This window comes from Liolophura sinensis, chromosome 9 (genome assembly GCF_032854445.1).
Source record: "Liolophura sinensis isolate JHLJ2023 chromosome 9, CUHK_Ljap_v2, whole genome shotgun sequence".
In the NCBI taxonomy this organism is placed as follows: domain Eukaryota; kingdom Metazoa; phylum Mollusca; class Polyplacophora; order Chitonida; family Chitonidae; genus Liolophura; species Liolophura sinensis.
Window position 1 is genome coordinate 9289448 of NC_088303.1, and position 22513 is coordinate 9311960.

Sequence of the window (22513 nt, forward strand, 5' to 3'; positions counted from 1 at the left end):
ACAATGTTACCTTATACACGAATTTCAAATAACAGCACTGGGCTGACGGACTGTGAATAGGCCTTTACATAATATAAGAGCGGACTTTTCTAGAAACTTACATAATTAGCACGTGTATAAAATGTTCAGTAAATTTGTTAGCTTCTTAAATGAGCCACAACGGCAGATACTAAAGGAGAAGAATTTTCTTTCAGGCATGTCAGGTGATTGTCAAGTACATGTATCGTCAATGTTTACGTAACACGGTGTACGTATTGGGCGGGGGACATAGAGATTAGCCATTGACTCATTCTGCCATATGATTTGGATTTGGTTAAGTACTGTAGAGAAAATAAAAATACCTGGAAATTGAAGAGGCTTGCTATAAAACGAAGTAAAACAATTTGGTATAATGAACTAAGATTCATGACTCATATAATTGAATTAAATTTTAAATATGACAATTGTACTTTTTAAAGCCTAAATTATATTAGCCATGTCGGGGAACGTGTTGAAATGAAACATGAAAATACACTAGCCTTGTTCGTGAATTTCTTCCTATCGTAAAGGAGGCCGCCGTCGTATAAGTGAAACATTCTTAAATACGGCGTATAACACCAATCAAATAAATAAATAAATAAATAAGTAAATAAAATACACTGATCTACGAAAACTAAAAGTACCGTATCCAGTTCTTACTTTTTCTGTGAAAATGTCGATGAGGCTGTCACGACTTCATCTTGTGAGCTAGGAAAGCTGAACACTGGGTTCTGTGCAAACCGCCTTTCACTAAATGTTAACAAAACAAAGTTTATGTTAATGTTGCCCGCGAGTAAACATAGACCACAAATTACTGTTCCCTTGACTGTTTCTGGGACAGAGGTTAAACGAGTCAGGGAGTTCAAATTCCTTGGTTTTATGTTTAACGAAAAGCTAAATTGGACATCACACATACATTGTATTCGTAAAAAGGCCTCGAGGAATGTAGGTACATTAAACAACATTAAGTACTGGGTGAATAAACACTTTTTATGCTTTATTATTCTTTGATTATTATTCTACCCTTATTTTTCATACGGGCATATTTTGTGGGCAAAGGCGTATAAGTCTCCAAGTCTCTGCAAATATTGCAAAAAAGCGCTGTTCGAACCGTGACTATGTCTAGGTGCCTAGAACACACAAAGCCACTTTTTGCACTCTTGAAATTCTGCCGTTATCTGAACTGAACATTTTTTCTACTAATATGATATTGCATAAATTTTTTTATTACCCCAAAGTATTACCACCTAGCTTTAATAATTACATTATTAAAAACATTGACGTACGTCACTATGGCACAACGTGTCGGCCATTAGATCTGTATCGAACCCCCTTTAAAAGTAATCTGCCCTATCGTTTACTTAAAGTAGCTGGCCCTCGGGAATGGAACAAACTCCCTTCATACTTATGCAATATCCAGTCAATTTCCTTATTCAAATCTAAACTAAAATTGTACATGCTGCAGCACTCATTCTCCGTTTAGTCTAACTACTTGATAGTCGTTACTATAAGCACCTGTATACATTATTTATGTATTTACTTTTTTCACAGGAACAGATACTAACGATGTTTATAATCACCATAGTTCACGTGCTTGTATTCTATACAAATTGTATGTTAAGGGGATAAAGCAAGCTCCATGGAGCTTTATTCCTGCCAGTATGTTTCTGTATGTTTATATGAATCTTATGTTTTGTATCTTATACTGGTGAATAAACAAACAAACAAACAGTTGATCAGGTGACTTGGAAATAACAATCGCGCGGCAACTATCACGACAACATCATCAGAATATATTGATTAATGTAAGAGTTCATTAATAAGGCTAAAATGCCAACAGAACTGAGCTTCAACTGCTTACAAGACACTGTTTGGTTGAGTACTTTAAGAATCTGTGATAGTTTTCCCAAGAAATACCGCCATATTTGCGATTCGCCTTTGACTGCACTATTTATGGAGATGAACGTAGATTATCACAGTCAGAAAAGAAGGATTATTAGGGCTTCACGACACTTTGGCAATATTTTACCCATATCGTGGCAATCTAAGTGCTTTTAGATGATATATTTTGGGGTCATCCTGTAATAAAACAATAGTTTGAAGCTAATTAGCAAATGCATTGTGCATCACAACAAATTGGAAACATCCTTGATTTTAGTTGTGAGATTGTGCTAACTTTCAAATATATTTTCTTGTGCATGAAAACTTCATGCTGGGCTTGCTAGTTTTTCTAACAATCGTACCTAACAAAGCTACATTGACACAGTCTAATGTAAGTGAGTGAGTGAGTGCTTGGGGTTTAACGTCGTACTCAACAATTTTTCAGTCATATGACGACGAAGGAATCATTAGGGTGCATGTACGTGTAATGTGCCTCCTTGTTGCAGGACGGATTTCCACCGCTCTTTTATTTAGTGCTGCCTCACTGAGACGACTTACCGAAGGCAAGCAAGCCGCCCCGCCCGAGCCATTATACTGATACGGGTCAACCAGTCGTTGCACTATCCCCTTCATGCTGAACGCCAAGCGAGGAAGTTACAACTTCCTCTTTTAAAGTCTTAGGTGTGACTCGATCAAGGATTGATCCTGGATCTACCGGTCCAGTCTAATGTAAGAAACCATCTAAGACTGATAGTCTACCTAAATTCTTAATTTCCTTGATCGAAAGAAAGTCCCTGTTTAACCAGTCAAACCTTCCTAGTCGAGAACTTCTTTCTTCATTGCGCGAGTGATGTATCAGTAAAATACATTATTTTACAAAAACGACGGCAGTCAGGTTATTGGAGGACGAAAGCGTCTTTATCCTACTAGCGGGGGGCACTATTCTAGTACAGATCTAAAAGGCAGACTGGCTGTGGTCTGTTTTAACGGACACATTCCAACTTCAAAATGTTCCATAAATAAATCAACAACCTGTGTATTGTAAATGCAAAGGCTATAGTTGAAATGTCGCGTGTTGCTCATGATTATTTCATTTTGAATGCAGATTATAACATTGTTAGAGAATGGTGGAAGTCGAACAAATAAAGACAAACTGTAAATAGGTAAATAAAAAAATTAAACAACTGATAGCTGAATACTGACAAATGAGAGTTTTATGGATTTTAACACCCTCTTGTATAAAGGGATTGTAAGCTATATGTACTATAGTTTTAACTTACAATCAAAAATTACAATCAGGTCCACCCTGTTGTAAATATTTACATTTCATTAACGATAAGTGCAAATACTTTCCTTAATTAGATTGTTAGTTAGTACTTTTATTTGCAATTGTCACAAGAAGGTGTTACGAGCTTTTTCTCACATGTTGTTGTTAGCTGATGAGTCATCATGACGTTCAACTCTTTTGAAGATAAAGCAAGAAAAGTTGACCCGAACATTGCCTATTTACACAGGCCAACTTTATGTACAAATCAAATTTGGCCAACCATCGCTTTTGTAATCTACAAGCGCCTTTCTGTTGCCTTGTGCAAGCTGCGTAGACTCAGTTGTAGGGCCTACAATCGATTGTCGCTACAATCCCTTTGTGCAAGCGGGTGCTGATGGGGGAGTGTGAACGATAGGTGGGGTTTACGTAACGATCACACATGCGTGTAGGTAGGGCCAACATGTTCTCAGCCCCTTATCTTATAATGCTTTATTTCTCCTTTCAGACAAGTACGCACACTCAAGGGACAGAGGAAAACGTGTCAGCGTGCAATGGATAGTAAAACTGTGTGATCAACGAGGGTGTGACTCTCAAACCTGAGGAACTGACAACCACGGGCAGTAGCGGTTTTACTTGTGGTATGAACTAGCCTTCTCATCGTTTTGTATACGCTTTTTTCGAACATAACCTTGAATGATTTCACCTGTGAGTTTAAGGTTTAATGTTGAATCAGTCATGTCAGGTGTGATGGTGTACTAAACTTTGCTAAGATTCCCCTTTAAAAGAGGATTAGTGTGACATCTGTGTTTCTCCATCGATCCACAGGTAACCTGCGGGGTTTATTGTCAACGTGTTCTAATCGGCTTAATCAGCCTGCCCTATGCAGGTTCAATGCTACGGCAGCAGTGTAAGTTAAAAGTACCACTGCAAACCAGTGATGTACATTATTACAGCACGTCTTCACGAAATCATAGAACGATGTCCTTCAAATTCAGGAGAATCTGTGGAGTTGTGATAATGTGTATTATCATTTACAACTATGATCAATAAAATCAATAATGACAACCTTATATGGTGACGCAAAAGCTTGCTGGGTTTTTAATCGAATCACTGTGTCTTGGGCACGGAATTTATAGATCCCCTCGGTTCTCACTGCCAGTAGTGACACCCAGCGTTGGGTGATCTCGATAGCTGAAGTCCACGTCTTCCACTAGTATGGCGTCCATGTCTGTAAGTCACGCGTGAAAAAAAAATTGGTGGTGAAGTCTGTGGATTACCTTTGCTTCTCCGAGTGGTTGAATTCGAAGTCGTGAATACTGGAAATTCCCAGCCCAAGAATGGTATTATACCTAATCTAATGATCCCATCGAAACACTACTACAGTCTCGAAATTTCTGTCCTGATTAATTTTCTGCTTATTCTCTTTCAGTTTGACACAGCAGAATTTATTTGTGTACTAGTAAAATGGTGAAGTTATACACAAGCAGTGGAGTATAGCATTCCGGTGCGACTTGAATTTACAAAACTTGGCTAGCTGATTTGTTTGGAAGGATGCTCATCTACATTACATGCTGATGTACGTCGGAGAGAAATTCCAGTTTGCAAATTGGTTTTCTCTTTCTATTTGTAGTTATCTAACCATCTATTTTTCGTCTGTCTTCTATCTTGAAGAGTAATCTAGCCTTCTGTTTTTCGTTTATCTCCTCGTTTGCAAGTTATCTTACCGTCTGTTTTTGTCTCTGTTCAGTTATCTAACCATCTATTTTTCGACTATCTTTTCGTTTGTAAAGTTCTTTAACTTGCTATATTTCGGCTGCCTTCTTGCTCGCAAAGTTATCTAGCCTTCTGCTTTTGTCTCTCTTGTCGTTAGAAAAGCTACTTTGTCTCCTGTCTTTCGTTTCTCTTCTTGTTTGTAAAGTTGTTTAACCTTCTGTTTTCGTCTCTCTTATGGCTTGTACAATCATCTAACTTGGTTTTGTCTCTCTTCTCGCTGGCAAAGTTATTTTGCCTTCTGCTTTCCTCTCTTTTCTCGCTTGTAAAGTTATTTAACCGTTTGTTTTTCGTTTCTCCTCTCAAATGTAAAGTTATTTAACCTTTTTTTTGTCTCTCCTCTCCTTTGTAAAGCTATCTAAGCCGAGAATGCCAAATCCAGGACACTTCTGCGGACGGCGAGGATCTTTCGCCCTCTTGGCCATGGTAGCAGTGCTAGTAACCATCGGGATACACCATTACTGCATCTTATCAACAGGTATACGCTGATATTTATTGTTTATATATTTACTTGCTTTACTGTGAACTTATTGAGCCATGACAACAGGGAGATTTGATGGTTAAAACATATCCGCAAGACTCTACGACCTATACTGACAGATTTGTCCATCAATTTTCATATTCAGTTCGATTATAAACAAGCTACATTGGTTTGATTTGACTTTCGCCTTAACGCCGTTATAGGTAGATAAAACCAGAGTTGAGCCTCCGACATGTGACAAATGACTGACGAACTTTCCAACAAAGACCTAATGTGCAAAGGGGTCAGGCAAGAAAAGTATTCTGTCAACGATTGATACGACACCAATAAATCTAAGATACCAAACCTTCGAAAAGGAAGCACAGGTGAATTAACTAGCAAGTTTATTCAGCTTGCCAGAGTCACCTTGCTGTCGAGACACCCACACAAATGGTGCACCTTTGCGTAACAGGGAATTCAAGTCATGGACTCCAGCACTGTAATTGGGGATAAATTTTCTAAACCAGTTAAAAAGACCCATAGCTCTTCTCAGTGCGTTGACCGATGTCGGCACTGGATAATTCCGAATACCTTTCACACGGTCACTAGGGGCCCATCAGAGGAGATCTCATGCCCCCAAAACACGCACTGTTTCCGTGCAAGTGTACACTTTTGTGGACCAGGTTTGAAGTTAGCGAGGTCCGGAGACCCATCGGTTTCCAAAACAGGTGTGGAAAGCTGTGTATTTTTGTCACTTCGGCGATATACCCATTTGAAAGAATCCCGAGTTTAGGCCTATGGAGCTAATGAAATTTGGCCGCTTCTGTGAAAATGATTCCGTTAAATCCTGTAAATCTGAAATGATGTACCGGAATTCCTGCGTTTGGGAATTCAGATATCTGAAATCACAGCAAAAGCGGAAGTGAGATAAACTGCTCTGTCGTGAGTCAGAGGGCTGACTATTTTTAGCGATACGTTTAGACACCAAAACCATCCAACTAGTTATGGGTAAATCAACCTTTTCATCTAATCACACCTTACTCCAATAAGTGATCTAACTGATGGCGTAAAACTTGCTTTTTGTCTGGAGTTAACCGATAAGGGCGCTGATGTTTGGAGACTGCATTCGGTTTCAGATGAATAGTATCTTTCGACAGCATGGGTTAGTCCTAGCCCCTGGTTGTCTGGAGTAACAAATATATCTTTGTTAGCATACAAACATTGTTCCAACCTGTGTTTCTCAGCAGTGGACAGTGAACATTATAACAAATCAAAACAGTTCAAAAATAATGGTGGAATAACATTGGGAACATTTGCTGGCTGGTCTTGAACAGTAACATGTGCACACACAGGACTTTGCTTAACAGAATGCCGAGTATGTACAGGAAAAATAACACTGTCATTATCAAAAAGATTAAAATCTGCGAATAGAAATCCACGGGGCAGAGAACACGTTTCATTTGTCAAATGTAACACTTTAACTGGGATACAATTTGTTGTCGAAACAACCACTACAGCTTTGGAAACAAACAAATCTTTCCGAATTGCATCATTGTGAACACAACAAACTTCCTGGCTACCAGAGTTTACTACTTTGGGGACTTTCGCCCTGATAATCATTTCAGTGCGCGGTGGAAGTTTGACCTGTTTAGCAATCCGAACTTTGGTATGAGTAACTTTGCATGTATTCGTCTGAAAATTCCATAGCTCACTATGTTTCCGCAAAAAATGATAACTAAATATCAGTGCTGCGATGTTTGTGTCAGAATATACACAGTAATTTTCTGTTTACCCGTGGGCAATCGAACAGTAACTCGAGCTGTTCCAAAAACATCAGCATGTGTGTTATCAGCCAGTAAAGTAGATGAAAATTACAAAGGTGTAATGGACGATTTTAACACAGTGAGCAAAGAACAATACAAATCATGTGACATTAAATTTACACAGCTACATCTACCAAGCAACGCAGACACTTTAAATGTACCAAACTTCACAGGTAAATACAGAAAGGTAGGGGAATGATTACCAGTGTCACTATCACCACTACTAGCACTAGCAGCATCAAAATCACCATCTGGAAAAGTACAGTCAGAGTCGGTGTCCACACAGGCACAAGCAATACATGTGTACGAGCTGGGGGTGAGCTTCTGTGACGATGACGCATAAAACGTTCTACTACTTTCCCGGACGACCGACGACCAAGTGTCCCCCGGGAGGTAAGCGTTTCTTTGGTCTTGTTCTGGACGGCGTTGAGGGGTAGGAACATCCGTACAAGGACGTACAAATAGCCACGAGACGAGACGACACGAGCAAGCTACGTGGTCAAACTGTTCACACAGCTGACATTTCAAATTCGGGTTTGAGCCACGACCTCGATTCATTCAGTAACACAACCTCTTAGGGTGACCAGTGCCACGACACAAAAAGCGCTGAATCGGACCTTTAGGGACAGCGGATGGACTAGTAAGTGGTATTTGGGGCGGTGGCAGGAAAGGTTGCTGAGGTGGCGGCTGTTTATTCAAATCTGCCCGCAGAGAAGACAAATCACGAGTCAGATCGGAAATCTGCGCCCGAAGAGCTTGTACAGCAGCGACAGAAGCTGCAGGTGAAGTATCCTGGATGGTAGGAGGGTGTGGTATCACGAGATATCTCAGGCGTCGATCGGTGTCCATAGGCCTCACCCATTTTAGCCGTGGAAAGGGCGTCGAGATGGGAGACAGGGTTATTAGCCCGTACAAAAGGCTATTTTGCATGGTAACAATTCAATAAAACGTTGTGGAATGTCACGATCAGTTTTCTTGAGTTTGAGGGCCTTCTCAGCGAAAGATCCTTGAAAATAGTCCAGGGACTGGTCGGCAGTGAGGCGTAACTTATGGAAAAGCTCCGCGTTCACAAGTAACTGAGCATTTGATTGAGAATCGGCACCCAGGTATCGTTGGCGAAAGGCGTCTTCCAGTGCTGAACAGGTTGTAGTGACGAAAATCATACCAGGGCAGGGCCATTCAGATGTACGTGAAAGGCGGCAGCCTTACGTGTGAAGTTGTCAGGTCCTTGGAGGTCTATGGAGACGCACGGTTATCCTTTAACAGGTCATTTGCACGTTTATTACTGAACAGTTCATTTTCGTCGTGATAAGAATGATCACCACCCAAAAGATAGTGGGTAAATAACGGTGGCGGGGACTCCACAGAAAAACAACGTCGCGGCAACATAGGATCGTGTGAATGTGAGGGAGTTAATAAGTCACAGGCTACAGTCAACTCAGCGCCGACCATAAAGAAATCGAGCGAAACACAAAACAGAGTCAGAGAGTGCATGCTAGTGACAGTCCAAACACGAGAGCACGTCGTTGTTGTTGTACCAACAAAATCAAATTTTGGTTCTCCACCATGTTACTTCCAGTTCGCGTCACGCGACGCTTACTGGCAGTGCAAGAGGATTTCTTTGGGGAGCACTCGCTTCACTAAACTCTCTGACACCATCAAGTTCTAACAGAATTGTGTTAATTTTTGAACACAACAAACCAGAATTACAACGTCCCTTACAGTCGCGTCCTGTCTCTCGCTTTGCAGGGGTACCACAAATGCTTTTCGAGGCTATCCCTATCACGTGACCATACGTCACTGGTAATTAATAACGATGCCATGTGTAGGCTTATCCAAACAGCGAACTGACTGACAATGCATGTCCTGCACACACTTACATTGACAAACTTTAGTCAAATGATTAGTCAAATGATTATCAAAAATAAAAAAAATATACTCCATACAATGGGGAGTATTACAATGCGATTGGTAGGGTAATGGCATTTCCCTGGTCAAATATATGTGTATATACAGATTAGGATTTCGGCAGATGCCAGAATTGCATCCGACGATTCGCCAGTTACTTTCTGTGGGTCGCTGGTTTCCTCTGGGTGTACTACCTTCCTCCTCCTGTGAAACACGCACAGCTGTGAAGCTGAATTCCTGTAGTGTAATGTTGTTATATATGCATTTAGCCAGCCCATTAAGATTACGTTATATGTTTGTTTACATTATATTTGTTTACATTATTTTTGCTTACATCTTCGTCATGTTGATGCATCTTTCTGATAGTGAAATTTGTTTGATTCTATTCAGCTTGAACCACACACAGGATAGGAAGGAGATGTGTGCAAAAAAGTCTTTTGATCTGGAAAACAACACGTACAGCCATGCTAGTTTCGCTAGCCACGTGTGCAAAAAAGTGAAAAACGTACAGTCATGCTAGTTCTGCTAGCCAAGTGTGCAAAAACATGAAAAACGTACAGCCATGCTCTGAACACGTGTTCGAAAACGTGAATAACTTGCAGCCATACTAAAGCTAGGCTAGAAATGTGTACAAAAGTGTGAACAACGAACAGCCATTTTAGTTAAGCTATAGCTGTGTGTACAGCTAAGCTATAGCTCCACTAGCCATATACAACCATGCTAGTTCCAGAAGTCGTGTACACAAAAGCGTGAGAAACGAACTGCTGTGCTATTGTTCCGCTAGCCATGTGTACCAAAGCGCGATAAATGTACAACCCCGTTATAGTTTTGCTAGTCATGTGTAGCAAAACACGACAAATGCACAGCCATGCTATTGTCCCGCTAGTTGTGTGTATAAAAGCTCATCACATTTAAAATGTTCTTTGTTTGTTGATTACATGTACGTGTTTTGATTTTCAGGCCTCCAATCAAGACCGCGTATTATACGTATTATACAGGTAATATAATTTTCCATCGTCGTCACAAATATCTGGAGTTTCTCCAAAAGGAAAGCAAGTAACTCACAACACACAAGTTCTGTAAGTCATACCCAACGTTTGATGGGTTAGGCTCAGACTCAACTAATCCATAGAATAAATGAAAACGACAGTGCCCTTTTCATTTTGCTTAAATTCATTTTGATTTATTTGAAAAAATCATCCAATTTTCAGAAATAAATCAAATTTTCACATGGTAATAGTAGTATCATTCACTCCTGTAGAAACGTGTAGGGGCAAAAAAAATCTCTCTTTTTTGGCTAAATCGTTTCGTAATACAAGATAAAAAAGCGACTTTTTTCCCATAATATAGGAGCAAAATATAATAAAGATATCAATGGTACCTGGAAAAGATAAACGAGGATAATGTAGCTTGGACAATGTCTTATAAGTATTTTAGAAAAGCAAAATTTCGGGCTTATTCATCTAAGCCGAAACAAAGTTTTCACAAATTATATTTTTACGCTGTTGTTTTTGTAATTTAATTTTTCCACAGACGCCGTACCTAAACAGAACCAAAGTTGTTGGCGCTGTGAATGACCAAATCTTAGGCCGCTTGAATTCCGGTATGCATCGACAACGACACGATACCTTACTTTCCGCGTGCTCGGACATGGACTGGCTGGAATATAGAGGGAACAGTTCGGAAATGTCTGTGAGAAATCATCTCGTTGTCGACAGAAGAAGTAAACTCATATTTTGTACGATAGAGAAAATCGGATCTACATTTTGGAAACGCGTCCTTCAGATTACATCCGGGTTGCGACCACAGAGGAGCCCATACGATATCCCAGCCGACGACGCCCACGGTAATGCATTAGAGACGTTTGCTGACTTGACATTCTACGAGATCATGGAACTTGCCTCATCCTACAAAAAGATTTTGTTTGTCAGGAATCCGTATTACAGACTTTTTTCTTGCTACATAGACAAATTCTTTCTTCCTAATACAGCGTATTTTAAGCTTAGAGTGCACGTGGCAAAACTATTTCCCACGAAATACACAGAAGACGGGTGTGCACCGTTTGTCACATTTAACCAGTTCGTCAAATTTGTCATTCATTCTGTGAAAACTCACAAGTTAATAGATGGTCATTTTGCGCCCATATACGATCATTGTAAGCCGTGCCAACTGAAGTATGACATTATTGGTAAGATGGAGAGTTTCGCAGCTGATGCCCAATATACCATCAATTCTCAGAATTTAAGCCATCTTCTGAACGTTAACCTTATGGATGATTCAAATGACAGCGACACCATAATTGACAAAACCAAGCACTTGTACCAACGAAGAAATGAGATAGAAAAATGCATGCCGTTTTCAAGAGCCATGAAACTGTTCTGGCGAGCGTTGCAGATAAGAGGTGTGATAGCCAAAGAATATGATTTACCTGCCAGATTTCTCTCCAACGAATCCCTGGGTTCTAAAGACATGATTGAATCTCTTCTGCACTCAAACAGGATGGCCGAGGCTGGGAAAAGACGAGCCAACCGGGACGAAGCTGTACTAGAAGCCTACAGAACTGTATCCGCAGAGGATCTTAGCGAGTTTAAAAGACTATTCAGACCAGATTTTGAAGTGTTTGGCTATAGCAGAGAGCTAAATATCATGCCGGCCAGGGGAGAATCTAACAAAGGGTTTTCTTTTCTGAGGATAGAATAACAGCTGGGTGATTCTACTCCACAACTTCACGCGCATGTATGTTTTAATACAATGGATATATAACACAAGTATGTAATCAACCTTTACCCCTCTGTCACCATTAATATTTTTTTCCATGCTTAAGCCATTTTTTGATATGATTTGGCGACACAACCACTTATTCAACAGGTGAATCGCACCCACCAACCTCTCCTACAGCTGGCATAAGTTAACCCCATTTGAAGTAACTGTATTATATGAATTAAACTTTTCGAAGAATTCATTGTAATCAGCATGTTTTGTGCGTTTTACTATAAAGCATACCTTTCTCAACAGTTACTTGCTTTTTGAGATATTGACATCTGTTAAATTTATTGATTTAATCATGTGATTTGTGCCATCGTACTAAAGAGTCTAACCAAATGAAAAAGCAAATGTTCAGTCTATATTCATTTAATTTGATTTAATTTGAAGTATTTGACCTGTGTTTGACCCCGTAGTCAAGAGTATATCCCTTACACGACCAAAGTCTCTATAGGGCTATAAGGAGAAAAGTGACACTATGTACATGCATGACCCGGAACTATGTAGTGGCTTTAAATACAAATGACGTATCAGCATATGCAGATACGAAGCGCTAATTTTACACTGCTCCACGTTTAGCCCATAGTAAGGCTGTGGCGACAATAACAAATGATATTGGTTGACACACTGATGACGTTTATGTGCTTATCTCTCCAGTAGATGAATGTATGAATTTCACGTTGTTTACGGAAGCGCGTACATGCCATATTCTGTTGTCGATGCGTGACGAAAGAATTATTCAGACTGAAAAAGCGTCAGAGAGGTGCATAGAGGAAATACAATGAGTGACCCATTATATCAATTTTATTAAACGAGTGGTGTAATTTTCAGTCTGTGGCAAGGAACAAAAAAAATTACATCACGAGTTTAATAAATTTGATATAATGGCTCACGAATTACATATCCTACTTACTTTTTTTGTACGGATTTAGGAGATTGATAGAGAAGATAACATATGTTCGTTTTGGCAAGTATGTAAATGAGATGCCTACTGAAATCGATATATGTGAAACGGTTGGAGCCAAATCACACATTTAGCTAAATATAGTTCTAGAAAACACTGAGGAAATCTGTGATTTCTGTTAACAGAAAACACAGTTATTTAGTGTGCTATTAGACGACGAGCTTTGATTTGTTAAAAAAAATCAGCATTCATAACTGCTCATTTATCGAAACATTGGGCTCCAAAATTGTGACCTATATCTAGTGATGTCATATCTCTGTGACATCCCGCGATGACTTGCAGGGTGCGAGGAGCGATGATTTTGAAAATCATGCTGAATGGAATATTCAAATTTATGCTTTTAACGCGATCAATTCACTTCAAAATTTATTTCTGGTCTTACTAACTATCGTGGGCATTCGAGACTGCAACAAAACCGTGTCTACGATGTTTCCAAAAACCTGATTTTGGTTCTGTTTTAGACATTCCGTGTGTTGGTAGACTTTATGTTTTGTCAAAGGCTCACAGTGAGACCAATTATCGTGTTGTGGCAAGCAGAATGGACTAGATCTAAAAATTATCTTAAGGTAGATCAGTTGCAGACCAGTTCATACACACGCGACAACTCTTTGATACTCTACAAAATACTAAGGAAAGTTTGTAGATTTTTAATCTCGAGAAAATCTGATACCGACGCATGCTGCGGTCATTGAACTCCAGTTCATTGTTTGCGAGAACCGGTACCTTTTTTTTTAGGCTTACTAGCGCATCCTTTCTTTTCAACAAAATTTACTAGTTTTTACATTTCATGAAGATAAAATTTATGCCTATCCAGTGTCCAAAATAAAGTGAACCGTTTGGTACCAAGAAACCGACGGAAACCGGCATTACCGTGTAGTAAGTGATCGTTAGCCTCGTTTGTTTAACGGCAACAAAGAATAGAAGTAGTCCGGTGTACAGTTGTACTTTTTCATGGGATAAACTTGTCAATGAAAGTTGCGGTTTATTTATATAACTCGTGGAATATTGAAAATTTACGTTACTGTTCTTATATGACTGACACTTGCAAGCTATGGGATAAACATACTTATGGTATGTCTACACCACCATACATGTCGGTTTTATGTTACAAGTCACCCCCCCCCCCCCCACCCCACCCACACACACACACCCAACCACCGAGTTACGTGGGAGGGATATTCTAGTGTCCTGAGGCAACTCTGTAACGGTCTACTTCGTACATGAACATACAAATGATCGCCGCTTCTCACTGCTTCACAGTCAGTGAGAGCATAAGGGTGTTACCGGTAACAGTGTTACTAGCGTGATAAGATGGCTCGGGGAATTCTTGGACTGATTGCATCCTTGGCTCTTGCTATACAGTTCACCAATGGCGCACAAAGTGATAGTAATGCTTTTACAGAAATCCTGTCCTCATTAAGCTCGCAACTGTCCACCTCGTGTGACACTGTCGGCATCGTGACTCAGGTTTTAATACGAGAAATTGAACAGAGAGTCAAACTGCAAGAAAATGTCGAGACTCGACTTGCGAAACTGGAAGAAAAGGTTGCAAAGAACGAGAAAGGTATGTTCGCGTCAAATGTTTGTCCCGGCAAAGTGTCAGATATTACATGTAAAATACTCTGTCTTTTACAGAGAATATTCCTTAATTATTTTTGTTGCTTATTTTATCAAGAAGTTCTATACGCACGGGTTACTGTGGAGCGCGGGGCTCTCGCTTGACCATTCATTCGGATACTGCATGGTTTTCTCCGCATCAGATTTCCACCAAGGCCCATAAAGCTTGAAATAAGATCTGTCTTGTACAAGGGATATAGGAATATGCTCCTATCAGTTTACCCTGGTTTTCATCACCTATAAAACTGACTGATAATGGGAAAACTGAATAATACATATAGCGTTAACCCGGTTAAGTAAGACCAAAACAAACACTTTGCTACGTGGCATGTGTATGTACGGGCTGTCTATCCGCGGGAGTAAGGCTCATCGGAAAAACGAAAGAAAACTGCATCTAAAATATCTTCAATGATTCCTTTACGGAGAAAGGCTAATGGGCTGTATTGTTTCTTCCTTGTCAAGGCATTTCTTCTCATTACGTAAACCACATTTCATTTAATAGGAAGAAGTGTATGGTATTAAACCTATAAAATAGCTAATTTGATATTATAGGGAGTGCGGGAGTGAGTGAGTGAGTGCTTGGGGTTCAAAGTCGTACTTAACATTTTTCAGTCATATGACGACAATATATTATACGGATAAAGTGAAACAAAAATTATGATACAGTGAACGAAATCATTATAACAAACTATGGTCCATAAAGCCGTGTATCATATGACTAGATGTAGATTACTGATATCTCACAGATGCTCTGACGGAATGCCAACAACCACTTCCACCGTTGTAAATTTGAAATTCGAACCTCGTTGGTCGTGTGTTCTAAGGGTTTCGCATGGAAGTCTAATGGAATGGTGGCTCAGTGGTTGATCTCTGTTTTTTCATTTGACTCATTCAACAATATTACAGTTACAGTTATAAAAGTTACAGTTACTGGTTTCTTACTTTGTCTTTTTGGTGTTGTGTTATAACGGATGTAGATGTGTCTGTACATTCCCATTAGACAGCACTGTTACATTATACAGCTGTATTCTTGCTCTTCACAGTCCCTTTGATCGCCTTCTCGGCCAGAGTAGAGCCACACATCAGGGGCCTTACCAAGCAGCAAAAGGTAGCTTTCTCCGACGTCGTCACGAACCTAGGCAACGCCTACGATCCGGTGACCAGCGAGTTTAGGTGTCCAGTGTCCGGCCTGTACCATTTTGAGGTGACCATTCTCAGTGAACCAGGGGAGAGAATCGAGACAGAACTGATGGCCGCTGGCGTGTCAGCCATGAAAATTTATTCTGGAGCAGTGACATATTTCGGATCTGGTGGAAATTCAGTGTTGCTGCAGCTGAACAAGGATGATCGCGTGTTTGTCCGTCTTCATCTCAGTACTGGCTCTAACATTCACAGAATGTGGAGTACATTTGGAGGCCATCTTGTTCAACAGATCTAATCACCAATGTTAAAAAGAAAAATTATGTGCTGTTGTTCGAATTTTCAATAGAGATGGATCACATTGTATTACAGCCACGTGATAATCATTTAAAGTGAAGTCATTCTGTGAGTTAAATCGAACAATTCAAGCCTATCGTCTTTCAATGACCCTTTGTGTCATATGTGAGCGTTAAGTGTAAACCTTTGCAGACTGTCTCTCTTCTTAAATACTTTATGTAAGTGAAAATCCACCAGAAAAACTTTGAATCTTAAGATCTGTTTACCAATCAAGCAATATCTTCTGTTGAAATATCGAATAAATTGGATAGACCTTTCTTATCCGACGTTTTAAACGTATGCATGCTTGTTATGCGGCTGTTGGTGGCCCAATTGACAACTTTTATTGGAATGTAAACTTTCAAGATGAAGGACCATCGACACAGGACTCTCTGATTGACAACTATATTCAAGATAGCAGGTTTTAATATAAGGTATCATTTATTTGTTGAAGCAAGAAATTTTGGCTCATGAGATAGTGAAATCTCGTGAAGCCTCATGTTCAGTGAGACAACACCAAATAGCCTACACGCAAATATTACCTGCGGTCCTGAACCTAAAGTCGCAAAACGACAAAAACAGTTTTCACAGAAGTTTTACTGTTTTCAAACGTTCTGTGGACACTGTTTCATGTATCTGCTTCACAAGAAATCTGTTTTAGAACATGGGAATGTATCAACTGTTGTAGCAGCGTTGTTGGTACAAGACAGAGGTGTAACTTCAGCGTGTTGAATGGCATTTGAGCGAGTTGGTGAAAGCATATTTCTCCCGTGCACCGTTCGTTAGAACTGGCAATATTAAGCATTAACACTGAACAACAATGTAGAAAACTGAATTATATTTGACATCAATACTTTATATGAATAAGTCAGCCTTTGTGCTTTTTTGAATTGTTACACACATATATTTTCAACTTATTAAAAGATGTTCAGCATTTTCAGTTGAAAGTTAAGTCACATGTAAGTCTTTGCTCTTTCATGAATAACCCTGTAATCGTTTCCATTGCAAACGTAACGCCAAACATCGAAGACTGATAATTGAATGTTAAGCTCCTTATAGTTATACCGGAGGCCAAGGTTAAAAGCATCATTGCAAGAGCAGTTAATAGCTCAACATAACATCCAACTGTTAAGACTATTAAAAAATCACGTCGTTAAACCTACAGGTGTTTTATACTTAAACATAGCCTTAGGTGGCGAAGAAATGGGTTTTTCTTTATAAGGATTGTGCGAAACCAAAGCTATAGTGCACCGATCCTGGAAGGGTAAACAGCCTACATACCATAGCCACTGAATAATTAAGTAACCAATTTATCTTGCACCACCCATTCAGTGCAGAAGATCGATGTATTTAGGGCAATCTCTTCAATGATGAGCTCATTGTTGTCACATTCGAACAAAGGTAGATATCACGGTCAACAGACACGTATCTGCTGAGTACGGCACTATACACGTCCCAGCGAATCCGTTGTTGTCAAATGAAAACAGGAGTATTTCGTCTGATGTGAGGTAAAGGAGCGTAAGGGTACTATTTCTTGTTTTTGTGAGACGGAACTATATGGACAGGAAGACGTCAATTTGTCCACCTGAAATTAGACTGTTGTACACGACAGAAGACATTAGATTTATTAGCACCTTAAAGCAGAAGAAATATGACTATAATTCTAAGTCAGCGCGATTATAATTTTGAGTCATTTTTTGATATCCACCAGACGATTAACGTGGGGACGCCCTATCTAACATAAACACCCACATATTTACACAATATAAACTGTATCTTCGGAATATGGAATATTCAAACTAGTGCTCTTTAATGTGAGCTGGGGGGGGGGGGAGCACAAATGATGGCTGTAACCAAAGCCATGTATTGCATCCATGTAGATCTCTCGTGGTCTGTTTTTTGTTATTAGACTCAGATATAGATTAGACCAGGCATCAGACTGGTTTTTATGTATATGGGCTATTTCGGAGTCTGCGTGGACTGGAACATTCCTAAACTTAGCGAAAGCAATGACAACTTGATCACCATATCTTACTGATCTAAGGCCAAAAGCCAGGCTTCAGTTAGCAATCCCTGCAGAGAGTGAATCAGAGTAAAATGACAGAAGAATAGAAAATGCGAGGCTGTGATCTGAAACTGACACATAGTATATAACCCATTATCATGAGTAGTGAACCTGTATGGATATGAAGGCTAAACGGTTGTGAGCCACATATCAAAACGGTGAGGAAAAAGACCCCACCCCCCACCCCACCCCCAAAACAAACAAACAAAAACAAACAAACTAACAATAACAGACACATACTAAATAGCAACAACAACACACAAAGAACACTGACCTCTACATGGCATGACGTGCTCAGACGTTTCTCTGCTATTGCTATCAGACCATCACGCGAACTGCAAGTTACGTGCGAGAGTACGAGATTTTGAGATTACACAGTCCCAGTGCTCCGTGACCATTGCCCCATTCAGCCGTGTCCTGAATCCAGCGAGTACTGGAGTTGTGCTTCAACGCTTTGTAGCGATGGTTTGATATCCGCGGCGGTCTAAACTTACATAAATACTGTAGTATACAAAGACCATTATTTGGTAATTTAAGGCCAGGGGAGGAGATCTTAAATAAGCAGGTCAAGACTAACGGTGTAGAGCAACCCTATTATATTGTTTTGTAAGGATTTTGTCTGATTTCTTTAAAACATGAAGTAATGAAATAGCAAAGTGAAACAAGTACAAGTAAACATGTACAAACTACCTGTATGGTCTCCCGAGGTTGTCAAGGCAATAGACTTTGTATGCTCAGTTTCGGTTATCATTGAATATAGGCTTTAGTTTCTATTTCTGTATCGTCTTCGTGCGCTTAACTTGTTCAGATTTGAACAGCTTATTTAAAATTTGCTGAAAAGATACAGGTTTGGACGCAAAGAATCCAAAAAAGTAAGGCTTAAGATCAAGATATGAAAGAATATGTTAGATAATGATTTGATTGATTGTTGTTCAATGTCATATACTTAACAAAGAATTTTGTTAAACATAGGAATCAAGACCAGTTCATTGCGTTTTATAATAGTCAAGTACAGTCCATGGTCCACAAACGCTCTCATACTAGTACTACGTACACTTGCCATTTCTCTTTCTTCAACTTGACGGATAAAGGATATCCCTTGACGGAAATTATGTATCAAATTTATTAAACGAGAGTCAAAAAAGTCGTTTGTTTCGAAGTATCCAAACATTTAAGATAAGCTGGGTGTATTAAGTATACGATCGCTTCAAAGGGTAACTCCACGACTTCTTTCTTATCTGGAATACGGAAAAGGGAAATGTAATTGATTTTCTTCACATATTTAAAAACCTTGATTCTCACATAAAATTTATACTTGAAACCAGTCGTAACAAAACGCCTTTTCTATGTGAACGTTTAACCGGTAGGGAAAACAGAGTTGTAACAGATACATTTTACAAACAGACATAAAACAATATATTGACTCCATATCCTGTCATCCTGGGAATAATATAAAGCTAATTTCACATTCAATCTGTTTTAACTGCTACCCCGTGATGGAAGCGGACCCGGACTTTTTTCACCACGAAACCATTGAGACAATAGTGCTGTCGTACATGATGACCTAACAGCAACGGGGCTTATCAGAGGTTCAGCAGACAGTATCAATCGTCGCTCTGGTGCTCTTGGCTTGTAGGCTTCGTTGCTTTGTCAGCTGTGTTCTGCTCAATGTGGCAGTCTGGAACGTGGCAACCAAATCCCAGAGGGTGGTAGGACGATGTCCGCACTGGGAGGAAGGTGTGGGAATGCACCATGATACGGCCCAAATCTACATGTTGCGGCAAGGCGGTAAAACCCTCGGGAAGTCACGGCATAGGACCCCCGGCAATAGCGAGTGACGAAGCAGAATTTTCACTTGAAATGACGACTAGTAGGCCCTGAGTAACAACCGGCTGCAATTGACGCCTCAAAGTCGTCTCCTGGAAGTCAGTGTGAGCGGTAGTAGGGTAACGTAAGTCCAGTCATGTCGAGATGCCAACGCACCGCGGATGATGCAAAAACTGTCAGCTCTAGTAGCGCCTCCCAGGATGCGCCTCCCAAGATCAAGGCATGACTGGGATCCACTCCCACCGCAAAACGTAACTGTCGATCCGTACGACACTCACTCCGGTCCTGCGCACACTCTCTGGGTATACCAAACCCCACCACCACGTGCGCCAGCTCCATTGTTCCCTAAAACAGCCTTGGAATGTCTTCTAGGTTTCTACGGCCGTGGGCAGCCAGTCTGTCTCTCAGATCATGTCAACAGTCCGGACCCGCCCCACCAGCAGGACTGCATCTCACAGGGTGGCAGTACCGGAGCACCGGCAAAGCTGGTTTTAGGAGAAGAGCTCCTCCAATGGCTGGAATATTTTACTCCCCCACACGATGTATGTGTGTGGTGCAACAACCACTTGACCAGTGACCCCAGGGTCGTCCTCTTCGTCCAGAAGATCATCCGTACCTACGAGAATAAAACAGAAAGAACCCACCTACTAGCCCATCCAAATTCCTACCTAAAACTGATAATCCCCAGGATAGGTGGGGGACCTAACTGAGCGGCCAACCGGGCACTACCCGCTTCCATATGACCCATAGTCCCAGTCATACGCCTTTCACCCACAACTGCGACTTGCACAGACACAGGTGCTTAGTTATCCTACTATCCAAAGCAACCGATCCGGTTGCACACCATTGTGCACCCACTGAAAAACAGGCACTATATCCGGATGTGCCCACTGCACGGCACTTACACCCCCTAACCCCTATTTCACAATGCCATCAGGTTATACTATCCAGCTCTGAAATCTCCCTCGAAAACTCTGTGTCCAGGTACAGTGTAATGGATTATATAACGTGTCCGCTATCTCACTATCACTACACTACACTATCTCACTGGCCAGCCGCCGTACTCTCGCCCAGCGGGTCTCTAAATCCCGACTCCACGGCAGCATTAACCATTTATAAACTACGGGACTCGCGAGTCACATTCTCAGTCACCATCCTACTAGTCGCATGACCCGACTGATGATTGACGGCTAACGCTACAAAGTTGTCTCCGTCCAAGTCAAACCTACCCCAAGCCTCATTGACGCTGAGCAGGGGTCGAAACATATCTGCCATAGGTTACTGTTAGTTCATTACCATCCTTAAGGCCCTTTGCCCCTCTCCTACTCTAGCCCGCTCCCCCAACATAAACAATACAGTCTTAGGCCCAGTCGGCGCATACAACGGTTTAGCCCACAGTCTAGACCTGGAATAAATTCCCGATGGTGGTTTCTACGCCTCTCCTAATCCAGGGTAAATGCTACTTAGCGACAGCATCGAGCTTGCTATCAACTACACTTACCCCTTCCGAGCTCACTTTTCTACCAGAAAATCTATTTCCTTCTAAAACAACTCACGTTTTCTCGGTTTTAGTTTTAACTGATTCTGTAGGCCGCTGAAAATCGCCTGGGAGGTTAACTAGCCCACCAAGTCTTATCTACAACCATATCATCGCCCAAGAAGGCCACAGTGTCCTTCCTATAGTTAACCTTCTCAGTGCATGATTTGTCGCCTTCTGAAAGGTCGCTGGCGTATTACAAAGGTGGAAGCTCACCCTGACATGCTCTAACAGAACAAACTTTAATAGTGATAAATGTCGCCTTACACCATCCCAATCTGCTAATACTCTGCGGCCAAATCCAACGTGGGGAAATACTCTGACCCACTTAGAGTATTCAGACAATCATCAGTCCTAGGCGTCTTTGACAGTCACCGAATTTAACCGCCTATAGTCAATACAATACCTTATCAAACCATCCTTTTTTCCCAATACGCACTAGACTGATAGACAGGTTTGTCCTTGTCACCAACATATTCCTACATAAATCAAGCACACATCTGTGAGCCGTAAGGAAGTCAAACCCCAATAATATGGGATGTCAAATAGTAGGGACCGCAGCATCTAAAACATATTGTTTTCCTCCCCGCCACCTCCCCCAGCCACAGGGTCATGGGATCGGCTTCGTTATCAGAGAGATCACATCATCCCACGTAAGACGACCCCAGGGCACCATCCTGGTCGAGTTAGGACCCTCATTGGACCTCAACCTGCTTTATATCCTTTGTATCATATCTGCAGGGCACCCGAATATCGCTCAGTTGCCAAAGTCAAACAACGATTGGTGAAATCTTGTAGGGCTTCTATCTTTTTCCTCGCTCCACAGAAACAGCCGTCGAAGAACTACACCAGAAGGATCACGTTTACCATAACGCCGTATAAAATCTTTTAACAACCGGCGTATTTCATGCCGCACTCCACGGGACCTGGTCATAGACCCCTACCACGTAAATTTCTTTGAAATGCCTCAACCCATCTACGTAGATCCAACCACATATATCGAAAGATACTAATTTAACAGGCAGATGAGTATGTCGATTACGACGACGCTCTGCACCAGAGAGCTAAGACAAGCACTTTCCGTGTCACTATCATAGTCACTACATGATGAACTAGACCCGGGGGATACCTGCCGTC

At 40.9% G+C, this 22513-nt stretch overlaps 2 protein-coding genes across 2 annotated transcripts; both read left to right on the plus strand.

The window, feature by feature from the left end:
* Positions 1-10513: 10513 nt before the first annotated feature.
* Positions 10514-11827, plus strand: LOC135475109 (carbohydrate sulfotransferase 11-like). The gene has a single exon (XM_064754851.1). It carries the CDS (start codon positions 10733-10735, stop codon positions 11825-11827), a length of 1095 nt encoding a protein of 364 aa, XP_064610921.1. The 5' UTR covers positions 10514-10732.
* A 2267-nt stretch (positions 11828-14094) lies between these two features.
* On the plus strand, positions 14095-16181 carry LOC135475422 (complement C1q-like protein 4). Its single transcript, XM_064755310.1, has 2 exons — positions 14095-14418; positions 15515-16181. The coding sequence occupies exons 1-2, from the start codon at positions 14166-14168 to the stop codon at positions 15907-15909; spliced, it is 648 nt and encodes a 215-aa protein (XP_064611380.1). The 5' UTR covers positions 14095-14165; the 3' UTR covers positions 15910-16181.
* The last annotated feature ends 6332 nt before the right edge of the window (positions 16182-22513 follow it).

Excerpts from the sequence above, each read along its gene's own strand:
- LOC135475422 (XM_064755310.1), top strand. The coding sequence starts at position 14,166 with ATGGCTCGGGGAATTCTTGGACTGATTGCATCCTTGGCTCTTGCTATA. Across the intron at positions 14,419-15,514 it reads GGTTGCAAAGAACGAGAAAG|TCCCTTTGATCGCCTTCTCG; the intron begins GTATGTTCGCGT and ends TGCTCTTCACAG.
- LOC135475109 (XM_064754851.1), top strand. The coding sequence starts at position 10,733 with ATGCATCGACAACGACACGATACCTTACTTTCCGCGTGCTCGGACATG.